This window comes from Microcebus murinus, chromosome 21 (genome assembly GCF_040939455.1).
Source record: "Microcebus murinus isolate Inina chromosome 21, M.murinus_Inina_mat1.0, whole genome shotgun sequence".
NCBI lineage: Eukaryota > Metazoa > Chordata > Mammalia > Primates > Cheirogaleidae > Microcebus > Microcebus murinus.
In genome coordinates this window covers 19,966,614-19,986,038 of record NC_134124.1, presented here as the reverse complement: position 1 = coordinate 19,986,038, position 19,425 = coordinate 19,966,614, and the positions used below count along the sequence as shown (strand labels likewise).

General features: G+C 45.3%; 1 protein-coding gene across 7 annotated transcripts in view; it reads right to left on the bottom strand.

The window, feature by feature from the left end:
- Positions 1–376: 376 nt before the first annotated feature.
- The window catches only part of LARP1 (La ribonucleoprotein 1, translational regulator), a 59,115-nt gene continuing 40,066 nt past the window's right edge, over positions 377–19,425 (bottom strand). For 4 of the 7 annotated variants that reach the window (XM_012755474.2, XM_012755473.2, XM_012755476.2 and 1 more), the window contains 10 exons: positions 18,734–18,908; positions 18,447–18,616; positions 15,805–16,197; positions 14,504–14,932; positions 13,916–14,022; positions 11,406–11,557; positions 8,206–8,350; positions 5,933–6,042; positions 5,633–5,760; positions 3,026–4,073 (listed from right to left, as the gene is read on the bottom strand). In XM_012755474.2, the coding sequence (XP_012610928.1) occupies positions 3,867–4,073; positions 5,633–5,760; positions 5,933–6,042; positions 8,206–8,350; positions 11,406–11,557; positions 13,916–14,022; positions 14,504–14,932; positions 15,805–16,197; positions 18,447–18,616; positions 18,734–18,908 (2,016 nt within the window). In that variant the 3' untranslated portion in view covers positions 3,026–3,866. Of the gene's footprint in view, positions 4,074–5,632; positions 5,761–5,932; positions 6,043–8,205; positions 8,351–11,405; positions 11,558–13,915; positions 14,023–14,503; positions 14,933–15,804; positions 16,198–18,446; positions 18,617–18,733; positions 18,909–19,425 lie in introns of all 7 variants that reach the window. The other 3 variants (XM_012755475.3, XM_075996243.1, XM_075996244.1) reach the window with 1 other exon arrangement.

Below are 19,425 nucleotides of genomic sequence, written 5' to 3'. Positions count from 1 at the left end.
TTAAGTTCTTGGATTTTAAAGTACTTGGGAACCTGAGGCCTTGGGACCACATGTAGCCTTCTGGATTCTTTTGGCTAAATCCAATGTATTTGTTGGACTGGTATCTCTCCCTTTTATGGCTATAGCCATGGTTCCCATATCTCACCTAAGACATGAGGTGGAATTCAAAGCAGGAAGAAGCTCTATAGGCCACCAAGAAAGTCATCTGTCTTAGAAGCTGTGTGAGAAGCCCCCGCCTTAAACTCCCACAGAGCCAATGGGAGAGCAGCATATGCACATCCAGAATGCAGTGTTCTCTGGGGTCTGGAAAAACCCTAACACTGGGATCCATCCCTCACACCCAACAGCAGTACCCCAGATGGGACATCAGCCAGTATTTTGCCTTTTCAAGTTTTTATTTTTATACATTTTTTTTGTATTAAAAAGAAAAGCATAATTACCACAAATTACAAAGGACTAAAGCAGGACTAGAATAATGAATGAATCACTTCAGCCTGGAAAGCAAATACTCTCAATAATATTAATGTTATAATACAAGCTCATTCAAGTATTTTACATTTTTTTTTGTCCTTTTAAATGTGATATCCTAGCACATGGTAAAGATAATGTACTACGAGCGTAAGGTGGAACCTTCTCCGCAAAGCCAGATGACAAGTTTTCCTCTCCAGTGAGAAATGGGCTGTAAGTTCTTATCTTCTGTGCCATCAACATGGCTGAAGGAGGAGAGGGTGGGGGCTGGGGAAAATCCAGGGACCTTTCCACACAGGAGCTACTTTGGGGTCCCATTCAGGAGGGTGCCAGATAATCCAGATCACTCTACCCAAGGCATTTGGCAAAAAACCCTCACCCTCCCTAACTAGTTGTCTTCCTTACCCCTCTCCTCCCCACTTTCAGGGCCTTCTGAGCAGCTTTCTTTCTTTTATAAAAATCAATTGTCAGGAAAGGGGGGAAAAAGAGCTACAATGGAACAAAACAGAAACATTAACAACTTTGACATGGGGGATCACACCTCTACCTGAGCCCCAGGGGTCCAGGCTGGGGCAGGGCCGCATGGCCCTTCTCTACTGGTAGTGCGTTTGCTCCTAGGCGCAGGAGAGGGCGAAAGAGAAACCTGCCCCTCAACAGGGCTGAGGCACACAGACCTTCTGATGTTTGATGCCCACAGGTTGTGTTGGCATGGACCAACCTTGGGAGGGTACAGAGGGAAGAGGGGTTCGGGCAGGCTGTTGCTTTGTCTCAGGTCTTAGATCCCCATGGGAGGATGGTGGGTGTGAAGTGGCTAGCCCTGATGGCTCCTGCCACTCCTGGCATGCTTGTCACAGATACATCGGTCCTAAATTCAAGTGTCTTCAGAAAGTGAAGATGTAAACTACTCTTTGCAACATTAACTCCTAACATGTTACAAAAAAAAAAAAAAAAAAAGTCCCCTCCACCAGCCTATGTTGAGATGAAGTCCTCACCTCCCTGCCCCAAAGGGGCTTCCTCTTTCAGGGTTGTTTGTGGAGAGGATGGCAGCCCCCTGGCCTGGGAGTAAACTTTAGATAAGAACAGCCTTTCCCCACACCCCCAAGCCTTCCCTGTGCCCCCAAACCCAGCAGAGGACAAACACTGAGGTTTCTATGGTGCTGGATACAGTACAGGGCTGAGTGACCTGAAGGAAAGAAAGGGGGAATAAAGGGAGGAGGAAGGGGTCCAGGAGTCCAGTGTCTGGTACAGCGTGGGGCAGGCACCAGACTGGTAAGGGAAAGGCCTCAGAACCCACTGTCATAGCAGATACCAGACGCTCATCACTGGTTCGAGACGAATGGGTCACAGGAACTGAGATGGGCTTCCCACACACAAACCACTGGGAGGGCAAAGATGGGGAAAGGGCACAGGCTGAAAGCAACAAGGTGCCCAAGACAGAGGGCAAACCCTTGTCAGCCTGGGATACTGTCTCCTACTCCCAACCTTTGGGACCAACAGAGGAACCAGTTGAAAAGGAGGGCCAAAGTTTCAGTAATTGAGCAAGGAGACCACAAACTTCTCTGTGTTGCCCCGTTCCCACTGAGAGTGAACACACAGTTATGCCCATACCCGACACACATCCCAGTCTGTGTGGGTCAGTCCTTCATCATCCTCCCTAGCTTCTGACGACAGCAGACTCCAGCCATTCCATTGTCATTCACAGCCCAACCCAAGCAGTCAGTGGCTGAAGAAGAGAAGTCAGGTATACTCTATGTCCACATATACCTTCCTGCCACAGGGCTTCACCAGCTGGCAGGATCCCCCCAGCCCCCAACTCCTCCTCATCCCTTGTTCCCAGGCAGGGTCAGTTGGAGGGTGGGCAGAGATAGATGGCTTACATAGGGGGGATGCAAGATGGGGAGACCCCACCAGACCCTAGGAGGAGAACGGCGTCTTTCTCCACCTTTTAAGAGAGATATAGCCTTCTTGAGGTCTCAGAGATCTTTCAGGACAACACAAGGAACATTTCCAAGCCTCAGCTGCCAGATGTTCACCTTTCGCCCCTGGGGTGGAGGAGAAGTTCAAGCTGAGGAAAAAGTGTGTTCCAGATCCAGGCCAACTCTGTTCTCCAACAGTTTGAAGCAAACTTAGCCTTGGCGTTCCAAGAGTAGGATGAAGGGTGTCACGGCAGGACAGGGCCTGGCGTGAGGCAACAGCAAGCAGAGCGAGGACATGACAGTGGCAGCGTGTATAGACACAGGACATCAGCTTCAAACGATGCAACAGCAGGAATATTTTGGGCACAGCTCTGATATGAGCCACCCCCGACTCTCTTGCCTCCAGGCAGGAGGCACTGTACATGCAACTCAGTCCAGAGAAAGATTCTAGCCAGTCCAAGCCCAGGCACATCCAGAGAAGGTGGGAGCTCTTCAGGTTGACTCCACCGAGGAAAACAGGCATTTGGGTATTTCAGATTCCTGTTCCACAATAAGGCAACTTTTAAAAAAATATTATTTCCAACAACAAAACAAAAATTCCAAGGAGAGGGGAAAGACATCACTCTCTGTGGATTAGGTGAGGGTTTTCCGATTTTTTTTTTTTTCAGTCTTTTATGGTCAATTTTGTCTTTTTTTTTTTTTTTTTTTTTCCATTTTCCCAAGGATGGAAAGGTCAGAGAAAAATAAAATAAATCATCTTTCAATAGTCTTTTCTGGTATGAGCAGCGTCTTTCTGGGCTGGGGAGTAAAGGGCATGGGGAGAGGAGAGTTGGGAGAGGCTGAAACCTTCCCCAAACCCCCACTTTTAGATCCTTTGGTTTCCTTCTCCCAGAAGATGGCAGAAGGGCATGGTGGGGACAGCAGGGAGAGAACATGGTGACGACAAACCCCAGATGACCAAGGGGCTGGTGCTCCTGGGGCCTAGGAGCACTGCTGGAGCCTCCCGTGGGACAGTGCTAGACAATGGGGCCCGCAGGGCCTTCTTGTGGGCTGCATAGTTGGCTTGAGGGGGAGCAGGAGGAGACCGTGGGTGGGGATCAGGATTGCGGCCTACCAGCCGCGGGCAGGGCTGCCAAGTGATTTTGGTAATCCAGACGAACTATCAATAATTTAAAACTTGATATATATATATGTATATATATATATAAAAAAAAAATTCCCCCCTCACCCTCCCCCCTGAGAGAAAGCTAGGATATGCAGAGTCATGGAGAGAGGAGGGGGAAGGGGATACGTGGAGGATCCTGGCCAGGGGTACCTCTCATAGCCCAAATGGTATACACACATTGCTACTCAGCACAAAGGCCTGTCCTAATAACTCCAGGCCTGTCCCTTTTCTGTCCCCTCTCCTGGGACTAGGCACCCCCATGGATTCTTGCCCATCCCACCCCTTTCCCCCCTCAAACCCCAGGGCTAAGGGGCTTTTCACTTTCCCAAAGTCTGTGTGTCCGAGTGCTGGCTTGTCCATTTGGCATCTTCTCGGATGGGCTGGCCGGTGGGTGGGGTAGGGGGTTGGTTGACAATGTTCGCAGGCCTGCTGGAAGACTGGGAGGGGCACCGCTTCCTGCCCTCACCGCCACCTCCTGTTACCACTGAGTGTCGCTTGTGGTTGCCCTCCTCACCCATGGGGGGCTGCAATAGAAGAGGGAGTCACAGGTGATTGGGGGTACTATCCACAACCCTTCCTTGCCAGGCCTGTCTAGATACCTCCTACTCTCTACCTACAAATGCAGACAATAAATGGGTTTAACCTTAAAAATGAATTACGAGTTATTAAGCATTTCTCCATGCCAAGTACTATGCTCTTTTATGCACATTCTCTCATGGAGTCCATACCACCCCCATGTGATGTAGACATATCATCCAATTTCACCAATGAGGAAGCTGAAAGCACAAAAAAATAATTTGCCCAGGGTCTCACAGTCTCACAGGTAATTGGTAAAGACAAAATTTAGGTTCAACTTCTCCCAAAGGCCAGGCTTTTATCCATACAACTTTCTGCCCTCCTTCTGAGAAGGGATCTCTTGCTGAGGAATGCAGAATGTGGCATGCAGTGGGCTGAGACGTCTCAGCTCAGAAGGCCCGAATGTTCTCGGCATCATCTCATTCCTCTCAAGGCCCCAACAGTACAATGAGCAAAAGACTCAAACTATGATCCAGTTTGAGCCTACCACTACCAAAGGTCTTGTAACACCAAAGACCTTTCTTTCCATTTTGGGAGACCAAAGCTGAGCCCTTCTTGTTCCATCTTAACAGCTCCACAAGGGTTCTCTGAAATTGTACCTTCCCTCCTCCCCAAGGGTGGAAAGTGCCTAAACATGAAAGAAAACAGAATTTGTTTTTATACTGGGAGACCTGAGCAGCTCTGCCACTATCTCTCATTGGGTGGCCATAAGCCTCAGTTTACACTATAGTAATGATAATGACAAGCCCTGCCTACGTCACATAAAGGTTAGATAAGGTCAATGTAAAGTGTCTGGCACATAATAAACACTCAATAAATGGCAGCTTTTAAATAATAAATGTGAGGACTATTATTGCCATCAACTTGTATATGCCTTCTAGCTAAAAGGTTTGAGGGGAATAAGATGACTAGTGGCAATCTCTACTACATTACAAACTCTTTCACTCATCTCTGGAGTCCCTGAAGCAACTAGCACAGGGACACCTAATCAGTATCTGCTGAATCAATTAAATTATTCCAACTACCACTTCCCATGATACACCCAGTAGCAATAACCCAGACCCACCACTGGATGTCACTGTTGAGGCATTGTTCCAAGAAAGCAGTAGACTGGAGAACTAGATGTTAATTTATAAATGAGGGGCTGGAACTGGCCTTTTCCAGAAAAAGCAAATACATTTATCTTTACCTATCCTGATCAAATAGTAGTGGCTAACTGGGGCACAGCAGCAAGGAGGGTTGTGAGATAAGGGGAAGAGCATTATGGTGGTTTGGCAATGTCTGCCACAGGAAGGGGAGACAGGAGCAACAATACAACTACCTCCCATTAGCCTTCGCTGCCATTTCTTACCCTCCATTTCAGAGATGAAGAAGCTAAGGCCCAAACTGTGGGAGGCACGGAGAAGGATCCCTGGGCTAGTGGCATAACTGGGACCAGAATTCAGGTATCCTGATTCCTGTTCCAGTTTTCTTTCCTGGACAACTAGGATTAGAAAGAGAAACTCACATCTACTCGGAAGTCTTCAAGACGTCGGAATTTGCCGAGGTATTCTTGCAGTTTGGGGTCAATGTCCAAATTTTTGGCTTTGGAATATTTCAAGAAGGCCCAGAACTTCTCTAGCCCATAGAGCTGACCTGTAGGGAGAAAGGAGAGAGAGGTAGAGAGAAGTTGGACTGCTGAGATGAGGATAAAGAGGTTCAGAGGAGAGGGGGGTGTGGTAATGATACACAGAAGGACTCAGGTCAATCTGGGGAGACAGGAAGGCCTAGATGACCAGGTCTTGTGGAAGCCAACGTTGGCTCTTACCAGCTTCATAGTCCTTCACGGTTTCCTCCTGAAAATCCTTGAATATATCTACCCGGAATTTCTTTTCCAGGCCATAACTGTAGTATCGAAAAAGGCACTCTAAACCATATCTGTAGGAGAACACAAGCCAGAAATCAGAGCACAGTTTCTTCATGTTTATGCATGTGCCTGCATAATAGTGGAACTATGAAAACAGTTTAAAACAACACATTACTCCTATATTGAAAAAATGGCGGCTGGGCGAGGTGGCTCACGCCTGTAATCCTAGTATTCTGGGAGGCCGAGGCAGGCGGATTACTAGAGGTCAGGAGTTAAAAACCAGCCTGAGTAAGAGTGAGAGCCCGTCTCTACTACAAATAGAAAAAAATTAATTGGCCAACTAAAAATATATAGAAAAAATTAGCCGGGCATGGTGGCGCATGCCTGTAGTCCCAGCTACTCGGAAGGCTGAGGCAGGAAGATCACTTGAGCCCAGGAGTTTGAGGTTGCTGTGAGCTAGGCTGACGCCACGGCACTCACTCTAGCCTGGGCAAGAAAGCAAGACTCTGTCTCGAAAAGAAAAGGAAGGAAAAGGAAAAGGAAAGGAAAAAGAAAAGGAAAAGGAAAAGGAAAAGAAAAGAAAAATATGGCAAATATACTTTAAGAAAGCTAACACTTAATTCGAGTCTAAATGGGTCCAGCATTAAATGTTCAGTTTGCCAGGGGTCAGCAAACTCTGCCCCCTGCCCACACCCATCTGTTTATTCTTATTCATTTACATAGTGTCTATGGCTGCTTTCTGCTACAAGAGCAGAGTTGAGTAATTGCAACAGAGACCTTAAAGCCCATAAAGCCTAAAATATTTACTATCTGTACCTTTTCAGAAAAAATTTGCCAATCCCTGGTATAAGCTCTTTAAAAAGCCATTTGACCATGCCAATTAGTAGGTTTGTTCATTTTTCTGACTTAGTAATTTCACTTCTAGGAACATATGCCAAGAAAATGGCCAAAAATGCAGATTTAAATCTTACAGATGTACAAAACTGTTTATAGCAGCATTATTAAGTAAAATATAAATGTCTAAGAATAGAGAAGCAGTTAAGAAAAATCATGCTCAATCCATACAATGGAATAGTATAGACTAGGTAAAAGCATAACGTAATGTACACTTAGGGATACTGAAAGATGCTTTCAATATATTATGAAGTGGAAAAAAGATGCCTGAAAGCGCTGTATATAGAACAATTCCATTTTTGTAAACAAATATGTAAATTGTACAACTAACTCATACATGCAGGGTCTGGAAGGGCACAAACTTAAAGGGCATGCATAGGACAATCTCAACACATTAAATATGCCAAGAAGAGCTGGGAAGTGTTGATGACAGAACATCAACACTTGCTGTCTCTGAAGGAAGTTTTCTCTAGCTTTTTCAATTATATCTGGACTTTTCAAAAATTGCTTACAGAGAGCACATTTTACTTTGAAAATTGGAGGAAGGGAAGGACTCTTAAAAAGGTTTTTTTAATAGCAAAATATTGGTAACAACCTAAGTATCTATTAATAAATGGAGACTGACTAAATAAATCAGGATATATCCATATAGAGTACGATTGTGTTATAGGCTATAAAAAAGAACAAGAAAAATATTCATGTATGGATACGGAATGATTTCCAATATACATTAAGCTAAAAAAAAAAGGAGAGTACAAAAGAATTTATAACGTAGACCATCTATAGCATAAACAAAAAGAGTGGTAAAGGAGTGGGAGAATACACAGACTTGTACTGGCTCACGAAGATATAATGTATTTTATCACATTGACTGCCACACTAGAAAAACATATATTTTTCCTTGGGGCCATGGTGTTTTATTACAAAAATAGAATGAAAACTTCAAAAACAAAACGATCCTTTTTAATTTAATGAAAAATTTGTTATTTTTTATTGTTTTCTGTGCATGAGTTACTTATGTTTCACGAGGCCTGGGATCAAATACAACTCACATGGCAGTTACTGTGTTAAAAAAAGGAACAAGATTCTAACAATAATGGTTTCCTGTACAGAAAGAAACTAGATGACAGAAGAACAGAAATGAGAAGATGACTTTTCCCTATATAATCTTTTAAATTTGAACCATGTATATGTATTACTCATTTAAAAATAATAAAATTTTCATAAAATATAAGAACTACATACACAGGCAAGGGATTTCCAATTACAATTTTGGAAGGAGACCCTTTAAGGACCTCTTACCATGTCCAAGCACCCACCAGAGCCCATCTCCTGCTCACCTGTAGCCTTCTTTGGCATCCTCCAGAGCCAGCTGCTTGAACTCCTCATACATCTTCTTGTTGAAGTGATCGCGCAGGAAGAAGGACCAGAAGCGGAAAAGAGTGTTCATCTCCTGAGACTGGCCAATGCCCAAGCGTTTCCGCTCTGATGGGGAAGGAAGGAAGAAAGACATGCCTCAGGGTCAGGCTGCCCTTACTACAGGGACAAAGGATTCCGGAACCTAAGGATTTGGTCCTTTTCTTTTATCTCAAATTCCCTTGCTCTTCATCTACTACTACGTCAGTCACTCGGCAGTTATGTATCAACAACCACTAACTACTCTCTGTTAGGCCCTGCACCTCACCAGAAGCAGGTACCATCAGCTTCTGAATCATGTCATCAGTTTAGCCCTTCACCTCAACCGGCATCGCTTTTAAGTGTAGTCACAAGAAGGCAAAGCATGAACAAACAGTTTGTAAACTTTAACAAAATATAGTCTGCTCATTACCAATAATTATCTCAGGAGTCCTACAATATTGACAACTACAAAATAGTAACAACAAAAAATAATACCCAACAACAAAAGCGTAAGCAACAAAATATATAGATAAGATGGATACCATTAAAATTAAAAACTTCTTGCATCCAAAAAGTGATGTGGCAGGCTGAGGTGGGAGGATTGCTTAAGGTCAGGAGTCCGAGACTAGCCAGAGCAAGAGTGAGACTTATCTCTACTAAAAAATAGAAAAATTGGACCAGACATGATGGCATGTGCCTATAGTCCCAACTACTCAGGAGACTGAAGCAGCAGGATGAGCCTGAGCCCAGGAGTTTGAGGTTGCTAGGAGAGTTAGGCTCACATCATGGCACTCTTGCCCGTGACAGAGAAAGACTGCCTCAAAAAAAAAAAGGGAAATAGGCCGGGCGCGGTGGCTCACACCTATAATCCTAGCACTCTGGGAGGTTGAGGCGGGTGGACTGCTCGAGGTCAGGAGTTCGAAACCAGCCCAAGCAAGAGTGAGACCCCCGTCTCTACTATAAATAGAAAGAAATTAATTGGCCAACTAATATATATAGAAAAAATCAGCCGGGCATGGTGGCGCATGCCTGTAGTCCCAGCTACTCAGGAGGCTGAGGCAGAAGGATTGCTTGAGCCCAGGAGACTGAGGTTGCTGTGAGCCAGGCTGACCCCATGGCACTCACTCTAGCCTGGGCAACAAAGCGAGACTCTGTCTCAGGAAAAAAAAAAAAGGGAAACAACAGTCCATAGAATGAGAGATAAAAAATACTTGCAGGCCGGGCGCTGTGGCTCACGCCTGTAATCCTAGCTCTTGGGAGGCCGAGGCGGGCGGATTGCTCAAGGTCAGGAGTTCAAAACCAGCCTGAGCAAGAGCGAGACCCCGTCTCTACTATAAACAGAAAGAAATTAATTGGCCAACTGATATATATATAAAAAATTAGCCGGGCATAGTGGCACATGCCTGTAGTCCCAGCTACTCGGGAGGCTGAGGCAGAAGGATCACTGGAGCCCAGGAGTTTGAGGTTGCTGTGAGCTAGGCTGACGCCACGGCACTCACTCTAGCCTGGACAACAAAGTGAGACTCTGTCTCAAAAAAAAAAAAAAAAAAAAAAACTTGCAAATCTCATATCTGATAAAGCACTTGTGTCTAGCATATATAAAGAACTTCTGAACTTAATAATTAAGACAAATAACTTAAAAAAGCTTAAAAAAGGATCTAAACAGACATTTCTCCACAGAAGATGTATAAATAGCCAGTAAGAATAGGGAAAAAATGCTCAACATCATTAGCTATCAAGGAAATGCAAATCAAAACTATAAGGAGATACTGCTTCACATGCAGTAGGATAACTATAATAAAACAAAAACAAGTGTTAGGAGGATGTGGAGAAATTAGAAGCCTCATACAACTGTGACTGCTGTTAGGAATAGATGCCTTCACTTTGGAAAACAGCCTAGAAGTTCCTCAAAAGGTTTTAAAAAGGTTAACCATTAGTTACCACATGACAGAGCAATGCTACTCTTCTACCCAAGATAAATGAAAACCTAAATCCATAGGAAACTTATACATGCAGAGTAGCATTATTCGTGACAGACAAAAAGTAGAAACAACTTAAACATTCATCATGACAGATGGATAAGCAAAATGTGATTTATCCATACAATGGAATATGACTTGGCAACATAAAGAATGGAGTGCTGACACATGCCGCAACATGGATGAACCTTTTCATAAACTCAGGGAAAGAAGCCAGTCACAAAGGACCATATATATACAGTAGGATTCCATTTATGTGAAATGTCCAGAATAGGCAAATCCATAGAGACAAAAAGTAGACTGGTAATTCTGTGCAGCGCGATGGCGGTGGCGCATGTGTAATGGGGAGTGACTGGTAAGGAGGACAGGGTTTCTTTTTAGAGAAAAATGTTCTAAAATTGGTTCTAATGATGGACACACAACTCTGAATATACAAAAGCCATTGTACTGTACACTTTAAATAGGTGAATTACATGGTATGTGAATTCTATTTCAAATAGAAGTTATTAAACAGAATACACAGAGTAAGGAAGAGGGAAGCAAGACATGAACCAAGAATTTAGCAGCCATATATTGCTGAATGAAAGGGAGTGGGTGGGTAAACTACAAGTAAGTCATTAGATTGGTTCTCCGTCACAGATTCTTTTCCCCCTAGAACCCCTTAAAAATGTAAAAAAAAAAAAAAAAAAAGCCCTGAGCTTCAGGGTACGAAAACAGACCACCACTGGCTGGATTTGGCCCACAAGCCAGTTTGGCAACACCTGTTCTAGAGAACACATGCATTTCTGATGTGTTTGCAAACACATTGAAAACAGATGGAAAGTCCATTCCTTTTGTAATGGACTGTGGACCACACTGGACAATGGCTGAATTAGCAATCTTGCCAGAGGCACAAAAACACTTAATTGACTTTTCTTTTTTATAACAGAGGAAGATCAAGGAATAGGAATGTTCTGTGTGCCACGATCTCTTAGCTTCTTGCATTTCAAAACTATCTGGTGGCCCTAGCCTACCTTCAATCCTCTTGCTGTAACATCATGCCACTTTTTGCTCTGAAGTCAGAGGAAACAGTCACCTGTGCTGACCCCCCTACCCCAACTTTACACACTCTGGATCTAAGTGATGGCCCCAGAGGCTCAGTCCTCGCCCCCTGCACTTCTTACCATTAAGGCAGCGCCTACGATACTTGTGGTAGACATGTTGTGTGAAGCCATTTTCCTTGAGCAGCTCATGGGAAGGATGCTGAAACTTGGGCAGTGACTGAGGTGTACAGCCATAGCTGCCAACTGCAGGCGTCCCTTCTGAAGGGCTGGAGCTACAGAGGTCATGAGAGAGAGTGAGTGTCACCGGTCACTAGGCTCTCCACAGCAGTCCCATCATAAAGCCAGGAGGAGTCACTCTGATCCCTTCTATCAGCCAAGATCAGCCTCTCACAGAGCACCAGACAACAAGGCTCAGGTACTGTGCTGAGCTGAGCCCTTAACTTACATCTGTGGGTCTGAGTAACTCTGCATCAACCCTCAGAGGATTTTACAAAGAGGTCACCGAGGCTCAGAGATTGGGAGACTATTTAATGAGCTATTTAATGACAGAAATCTGTCCAACACCAAAACCTGTGCTTTTACTCATTAATTTATGTAATTTTTTTTTTTTTTTTGAGTCAGAGTCTCATTGTTGCCCCAGCTAGAGTGCCGTGGTAGCCGTGGCATCAGCCTAGCTCACAGCAACCTCAAATTCCTGGGCTCAAGCAATCCTTCCGCCTCAGCCTCCTGAGTAGCTGGGATTACAGGCATGTGCCACCATGCCCAGCTAATTTTTTCTATATATATTTTTAGTTGGGCAATTAATTTCTTTCTATTTTTAGTAGAGATGGGGTCTCACTCTTGCTCAGGCTGGTTTTGAACTCCTGACCTTGAGTGATCCACCCGCCTCGGCTCCCAGAGTGCTAGGATTACAGGCGTGAATCAATGCACCCCGCCTCTAATCTTTTTTTTTAAGAGATGGGGTCTTGCTCTGTCACCCAGACTGGAGTGCAGTAGCATACTTGTAGCTCACTGCAGCCTTGAACTCCTGGGCTCAAATGATCCTCCTGCCTCAGCCTCCCAAGTATACAGAAATTTTAACATTTAACTTTACTTAATGAGCCATCATGTCAATCCATCCACAGCTGACCCTTGAACAACACAGATTTGAACTACATGGGTCCACGTATATGAGGATTTTTCTTCTGCCTCTGCCACCCCAAGACTACAAGACCAATCCCTTCTCTTCCTTAGCCAACTCAATGTGAAGGCAAACAAGATGAAGACTTTATGATGATCCAATTCCACTCAAGGAATAGTAAATATAGCTCTTATGATTTTCATAATAACATTTTCTTTTCTCTAGTTTACTCTATCGTAGGAATATAATACATAATACATATAACATACCAAATACGTGTTAACTGACTGTTTATTATTTTATCAGTAAGGCTTATGGTCAGTAGTAGGCTACTGGTAGTTAAGTTTCTGGGAGTCAAAAGTTATATCTCCTAGCACTCTGGGAGGTGGAGGCAGGCGGATAGCTTGAGGTCAGGAGCTCGAAACCAGCCTGAGCAAGAGCGAGACTCTGTCTCTACTAAAAACTAGAAACAAAATTGGCCAACTAAAAATATACAGAAAAAATTAGTCAGGCATGTAGTCCCAGCTACTCGAGAGACTGAGGCAGAAGGATCGCTTGAGCCCAGGAGTTTGAGGTTGCTGTGAGCTAGGCTAACACCACGGCACTCTAGCCCAGGCAAGAGAGTGAGACGCTGTCTCAAAAAAAAAAAAAAAAAAAAAAAAGTTATATGTGGGTCTGACTGTGTAGGGGGTCAATGTCTCTAGCCTTCTCATTGTTCAAGGATCAATCGTGTATTTTTTCTAAAACCATGACTATTTTCAGCCTGTAGGTAGGGACTAGAGAGAATAGGCTGGTAGCCCCCAACCTTGAACACTGGGGCCATTCTACTGAAATAAAAAGAAGTCTGGGTCCTACCCCCAGAAGCTGAGTCAGTAGATCAAGGGTGGGGCCAAGAAATCTGTATTTTTATTCAACTACGTTGCTATCCTCTCTCAGGTGGGCAGCAGATACCCAGTGGCTCAAGCCTATAATACTTAGCACTCTGGGAGGCTGAGGTGGGAAGATCGCTCGAGGTCAGGAGTTCAAAACTAGCCTGAGCAAGAGACCCCATCTCTACTATAAATAGAAACAAATTAATTGGCCAACTAAAAATATACAGAAAAAATTAGCCGGGCATGGTGGTGCATGCCTGTAGTCCCAGCTACTCAGGAGGCTGAGGCAGAAGGATTGCTTGAGCCCAGGACTTTGAGATTGCTGTGAGCTAGGCTGATGCCATGGCACTCTAGCACAGGCAACAGAGTGAGACTTTGTTTCAAAAAAAAAAAAAAAAAATCAACTCAGAGATATTCTCTGCGTGTACTAAAATCTCGTCCCATGTGGCTACAACACCACTTCTTTTGAAAGAAGCCTTCGCTTCCCACGTCCTGAACTAAGCCTTCCATACAACTGCTTTTTGGACTTACATGAGGGTTCCTTTAATTTTCAGACCAATTTTCTTGGTCCGGTGGATTTCACAGCAACCCTACTTCTCTCACAAGCACCTGAGCTTCTTCCCCACTCCCCCAGGTACCTGATGGAAGCAGTCCGGGGCCTGTGCTCACGGGAATCCATCACCCAGCCTACATGGCTCTCCAAGGGTGGATTCGAACTGTGTCTTGTCTTCCTTTTTCGAGGCATCTGCAAAGGTCAGTCCAGAATTTATTACTATTTGTTTGTACTCCTATAACTCTGAGGAGCATTAAGCACTCACAGGACTAAGATTGCCCTCGTATGTGCGTGGTATCTCACATTTTACAACAGCACTTGCACATCTCATATCTATTTTCTCACAGAATGTTCTCAGCTGTGAGCTAGGAACTGGCATGCCTATTTCACAGGTAAAGAAATTGAGGCTTGGGAGTAAAGCGATTTGCCTAGGAACTCACACTTGGTCAGTCCTCCTTAGGCCTTTTCATGGCTACATGGTGCCACTACTCCCACATTTAGTTTATTCTGCAGATGTGGTCATTCAATCTATGTGAGCCCACCAGCCTAAGAGCACAAAGCAAGCAGGAGATTCAGCACCTCCTTGGCTCAGACAAGGCGAGGGAGAAGCAAAGCACTGGAACGCAGCCCAAGTGGGCCCAAGACTCTTAGCAGCCCAGCAGGAACGCCTCACCTTGGCATCTAGTGTTCGTCCTTCTTTCACCACTGGGTAAAACCGTGACGTCTGGCTTGAGTCTTTGAGCTGTGGTGTCCGGGGCGTGCGGGGGGTCCTGGCATTGCGGTAGTTTGGCGACTCTGGGACAGTGGTGGGTAGAGAGCGGGCGATGGTGGAGGGCTCAGGAGCACCAAACAACTTGTTGGCCAGGGCGTCAGTGGGAACTGCAGAGATAGAAGGGTCAGCATGCAGGGGAAGGCCCCCCAGTCTGAGGGCTCCAGACCGCCCTACCCACACCTGGGTCTCAGGTGTCTGCCCTTCACCTTGCTGGAACCGAGGTGGCCCAGGAGGAACCTCCTGGTTGGGATCCACAGGGGGCTCAGGGGTCAGTGTATCAAACTGCTCCCGGCTGATCATGTTGACTTTCTTGAAGTTCTCGACTTCTTGCTACAGAGGGTATGAGATGGGTGGGGAAAAATGTTAGTAAGCAGGCTGTTCTAGCCTGTTTAGGAATCAAGACTGGCAGGAAGTTGGAGAGGGCAGCTCCCACGTCCACATATGCAGAATTCTAGTCCCCAGGCTCTAAGCTGCCCCATCACCATTCCTCAACCAGTCACATTGGCATGAATGTGCTAATCCAGAAGAGGACAGTACTTGCCCCACCCTTCCTACAATAAGACTGAGATCAGGCTGAATAGCTCCCCAGGACTCACTACAAGACTCCTCTGAAAGCTCCAGTGCCTCCCATCTCTTTCTGCCACTGTTCATCATAGTAGCTGTGCACCTCTCTCCTTACCTCCAGCAGACACAATGCTACTTGTTACACTGGCTCACCAAAGGCTCACCCCCCACCAAACATACCCACTCTGTAAAATCCTACAACAGAGACGATTTGACTGTTTTCCAGGCAGCAGCAATTTTCTAAAGGACCTATCTGTTCTCCATTTCCCACACTCAAGGAAAGATCCTTAAAGGGCTTTTAAACTTTTATATGTGCCTAAATATTGACCAAAAAAAGTGACAATCTAAACCTTACTCTATTCGCCACAAAAGTATCTAGCTAACTGCTATGACATTAATATAGATGCTCAGGTAGGACAATAATCACTCCCGGCCACATGCATGGTTACATATTCACACACCTCCACTCGCTCTTAATGTTCCAGCAAGGTGTTGATCACCACCCCTTTCTCAAACACAAAAATATTGAGGCTCTGGACTAGAGGGACCTGCCCGAAGTCACACAGCTATGAGCCTGCCTCTCCTTCAGATATTACTGGCCTCCTAGGCCCACACTCACTGCTAAGTCCGAGCCTCACCTTGATCTGAGAATACTCAGGTTCAAACTTCTCTGTCCAGAGGTCCTGCTCATAGTAGAAGAGGCCGTCATTAATGACCTTAGCCAGCTCGGCGCTCATCTTGGCACGCGAGGTGTGGTTGCCTGTACGGTCCCCCCCTGGGTGCCGGCGCATATAAGGTGGCGTCTGGGTGACAATGAGGATCTTGTTGACATCCCGGTCATCAATCTCATAGTCAGAGTCCTCATCAGACCAGGCAGTGAAGGTGTTCTTCCTTCCATCCATCTGTTCCATCTCCTCATCAAACAGGAAATCCAGTTCCTCCTGCTCATCCTGATCCTTGGACATGAGCTGCTGGGAGGGCAGCTGCTGTGTCAGAGAGGTCGGATGGGCAAACCTGGGCTCCTCTGACTTCTAAAACAGGGACAGACCAAGAGAGAGGGAATCACCAGGGGTCCTGGGACTGGGCTCTGTAGCTGCCCCACCAGAGGGAGGCTCCACCCCTCAGCATGAGACTGTCACAGCTGGCCCTGGTAATACCAGCAGGTCCATAGGTGTCCTCCTGGGAGCCAGCTTCATAATGAAAGGATGTCCCACAGTAGTCCAGGTTCTTCCACTAACAGATCACATCACAGTCATTCGTGAACAACTTAGATGACAAGTTTTCTAGAGATGGGAACTGTTCTCTCATTTACCTTTATATCCTACATTGCACCTAGCCTGGGAGTGGGCACACAGCAGAAGTTTAACAAGCTGATTCATCCACTTATCCATTGACTCAACATCTCCCAATAACCGGGAACTCCATGAGGAAATGACCATAGTTGCCTTGCTTTCCATTATATACTCAGTGCCTAGACTGGGGCCCAGCCATAGCAGGTGTCTAAATATTTGATGAATGAGCAAATACCCACTAATACTAGATAGATATGAAAGACCTAAAAGCAGAATAATGAGCAAAACAAGGTACCCCTGTACTTGGGGAACTCACAGTTTAGTGGGACAAAAGTTAAGCAACCAGCCAGCCACAATGTGGTATGACAAAGACTGTAAGGAGGATTTGTGGGAGCACATAGGGAGGGGTGCTTAGCCAACTTCGAGATGGCATGGTTAGCTAGGGACGCTTCCTGAAGAAGTAACTAGCAAAGGATGAATTAGTAGGCCAGGTGAATGAAGGCAGGGACAGAGTGTGCTAGGCAGACAGAATAGCATGTCCCAAAGACAAGACAAAACAGTGCCTCCAGCAAGGAGAAAATATTTCAGTGTTGACAAAATGAATTTATCTGAGACTTTGGGGAAAAAGCATTTGTCTACCTCACAGTATTTATCCAAAAGTCAATTCCCTGCTGTGCAAAGAGCTTCCCACATAAACTCCAAACCTATCCCTTTTAAGGTTCAAGATAGGCGAGGTGGGAGTAAGGGCTCTAATTCTGGAATGGGAAACTAAGTCTGCTTCCCATCTTTCCAAAGCTTTCATAATCTATAAGGCCTAGACTAAATCTAAAGTCCTTATCTACTTACTACTTACCTCCTAATGATTCTAGCCCCATCTAACACTTTTCTGAAGGGCTGAAGCTAAAGCAGTGGGGAATTCTGGGTATAAACAGGCAGGGAAGAAGAAGGAGATGAGAGGCAGTCATAGTAGTAAAATAGATAAGGGAGCACAGAATACTACAGACCCAAAGTCCAAGGTCAACTCTCAGGTATCCTCAGAAGCCTCAGCCAAAGAGGTCTCCAAAGTATGGGGTGAGTGTGGGGAGGTGGATGGAGAAAGATTCAGTGCTTGGAAAGGAAGCCATAATTTTAGTTGGGATTAGAACACTAATTAACAGTGGACTCCATCTGTAATACATATATTACTTTACTATTTCCAGAGCTGTCTAACATCCCTTCATCTTAAGATGGGGAAACTGAAGCCCTGAAATATTAAGCAAGCATCTGAAAGACACCTAGCCATCAGTGTAGGAGACCTGGGTTCTAGTCTAGACCGATTCCACATCTGGGCCTTGCATCAGCTCCCTTCCCTCTTCTGCAGTTCTGAGGTGTTTTTTGGTTATTTTTGAGACAGAGTCTCACTCTGTTGCCCAGGCTACAGTGCCATGGCGTCAGCCTAGCTCACAGCAACCTCAAACTCCTGGGCTCAAGCCATCCTCCTGTTTTAGTGAGTAGCTGGGACTATAGGCATGCGCCACCACACTTGGCTAATATACATATACATATATATATGTATATATATTTTTAGTTGTCCAGCTAATTTCTATTTTTTTTTTTTAGTAGAGACAGGGTCTTGCTCTTGCTCAGGCTGGCTGAGGTTCTTCTATATTGAACAGAGAGGATATACTCGGGAGAAAGGAACTGAAAATATAGTCCCAGGAATTTTTATGGGGCAAAAAAACCAGCCAAGAATCAAGAAGCAGGAAACATTGCTGCCAGATGCAATAACATCTCTTCCTATGAAAAATGCTACTCAGGAACTCACATAGTAGTGTACCCTAAAGGGTGGTCCCCACGGAAAATGGAAATAAGCCATGGCAACCTTTCTATAGTCACTGCTGGTGACTTCTACTCACATTATGACCATGAATATCCAGCTTTCCCCTCAGAACCAGAACTCTGAGCCATGAATATCGCCTCTAATCACTCCAGCCCGGGGCCTCACTCACCTTGGGCCGTGCTGGGGAGGGGCGAGGCCTCTTCTTCACTTCAATCCAGTTCTCGGAATCCAGGTCAGGCAGGCTAGCAGACAAGCCCTTGGGCAGCGTCTTTAGGTTGCTGACCTCCTCTGTTTTGGTTGGCACTGGGGTGACGGCACGAGGAGAGCCAGGCGCTGACTCTGAAGGGTAGAAGGGTAAGGTGCTCATCCCTCCAGTCCTCCTCCTGATGTCAGCCCTGAGAAGGACTGCTGGCCAGAGGACAACAAAGAGGCATCCTTATGTCAGTAGGAACATACCTGTCTCCTTCTGATAGTGCTGGCGGGGGACAAACTCGGGGCAGTTGAGAAGCTGCGAGAAATCAGTCTGCGAATAATCCACTATTGGGGGACCAGGAAGAGGCCACTTCTCAGGCTCTTCCCTCCTACGAACTTTCTCATCAACAATCTCCACCACTTTGCTGTCTTTTAGGGCCTGCAGAGAAGAAGGGAGAGACGATTCAGAAGAAAGTCTAGAACAGACTGGATCTTGGAAGATGGTGGACAACTAGGCTCTCACAAGGTTGGGTATGAGTCTAATGCTAGCAGTAGTCTAAGAAAATTGGCACCATCATCCATGATTGGTGGACATGTGAGATGTTCAAATGTATACGAAGTACTAACATGGAAAACATACCTACCCTTTGACCCTGCCAATCTACTTCTAGCAATCTGCCCTAGAGAAGAATACTTACACAAACAGGTGACAGGTAATATAATAGACAAAAGGCCACTCACAGCAACATTCTAATAGGGAAAAACTGGAAACTATCTAACTTGCCATCACACAGGCAATTTAAGTAATTTATGGCATGTCCACTCAATAGAACACTTCTCAGACATTTAAAAACAGCTTTACATGTGCTGAGGTGGAAAGAGCCACAAAATAAATATATTAAGTCAAAAGGGCAGATATAGGTCAGCCTATGTAAAATTCCTTTTTGTGTCTGAAT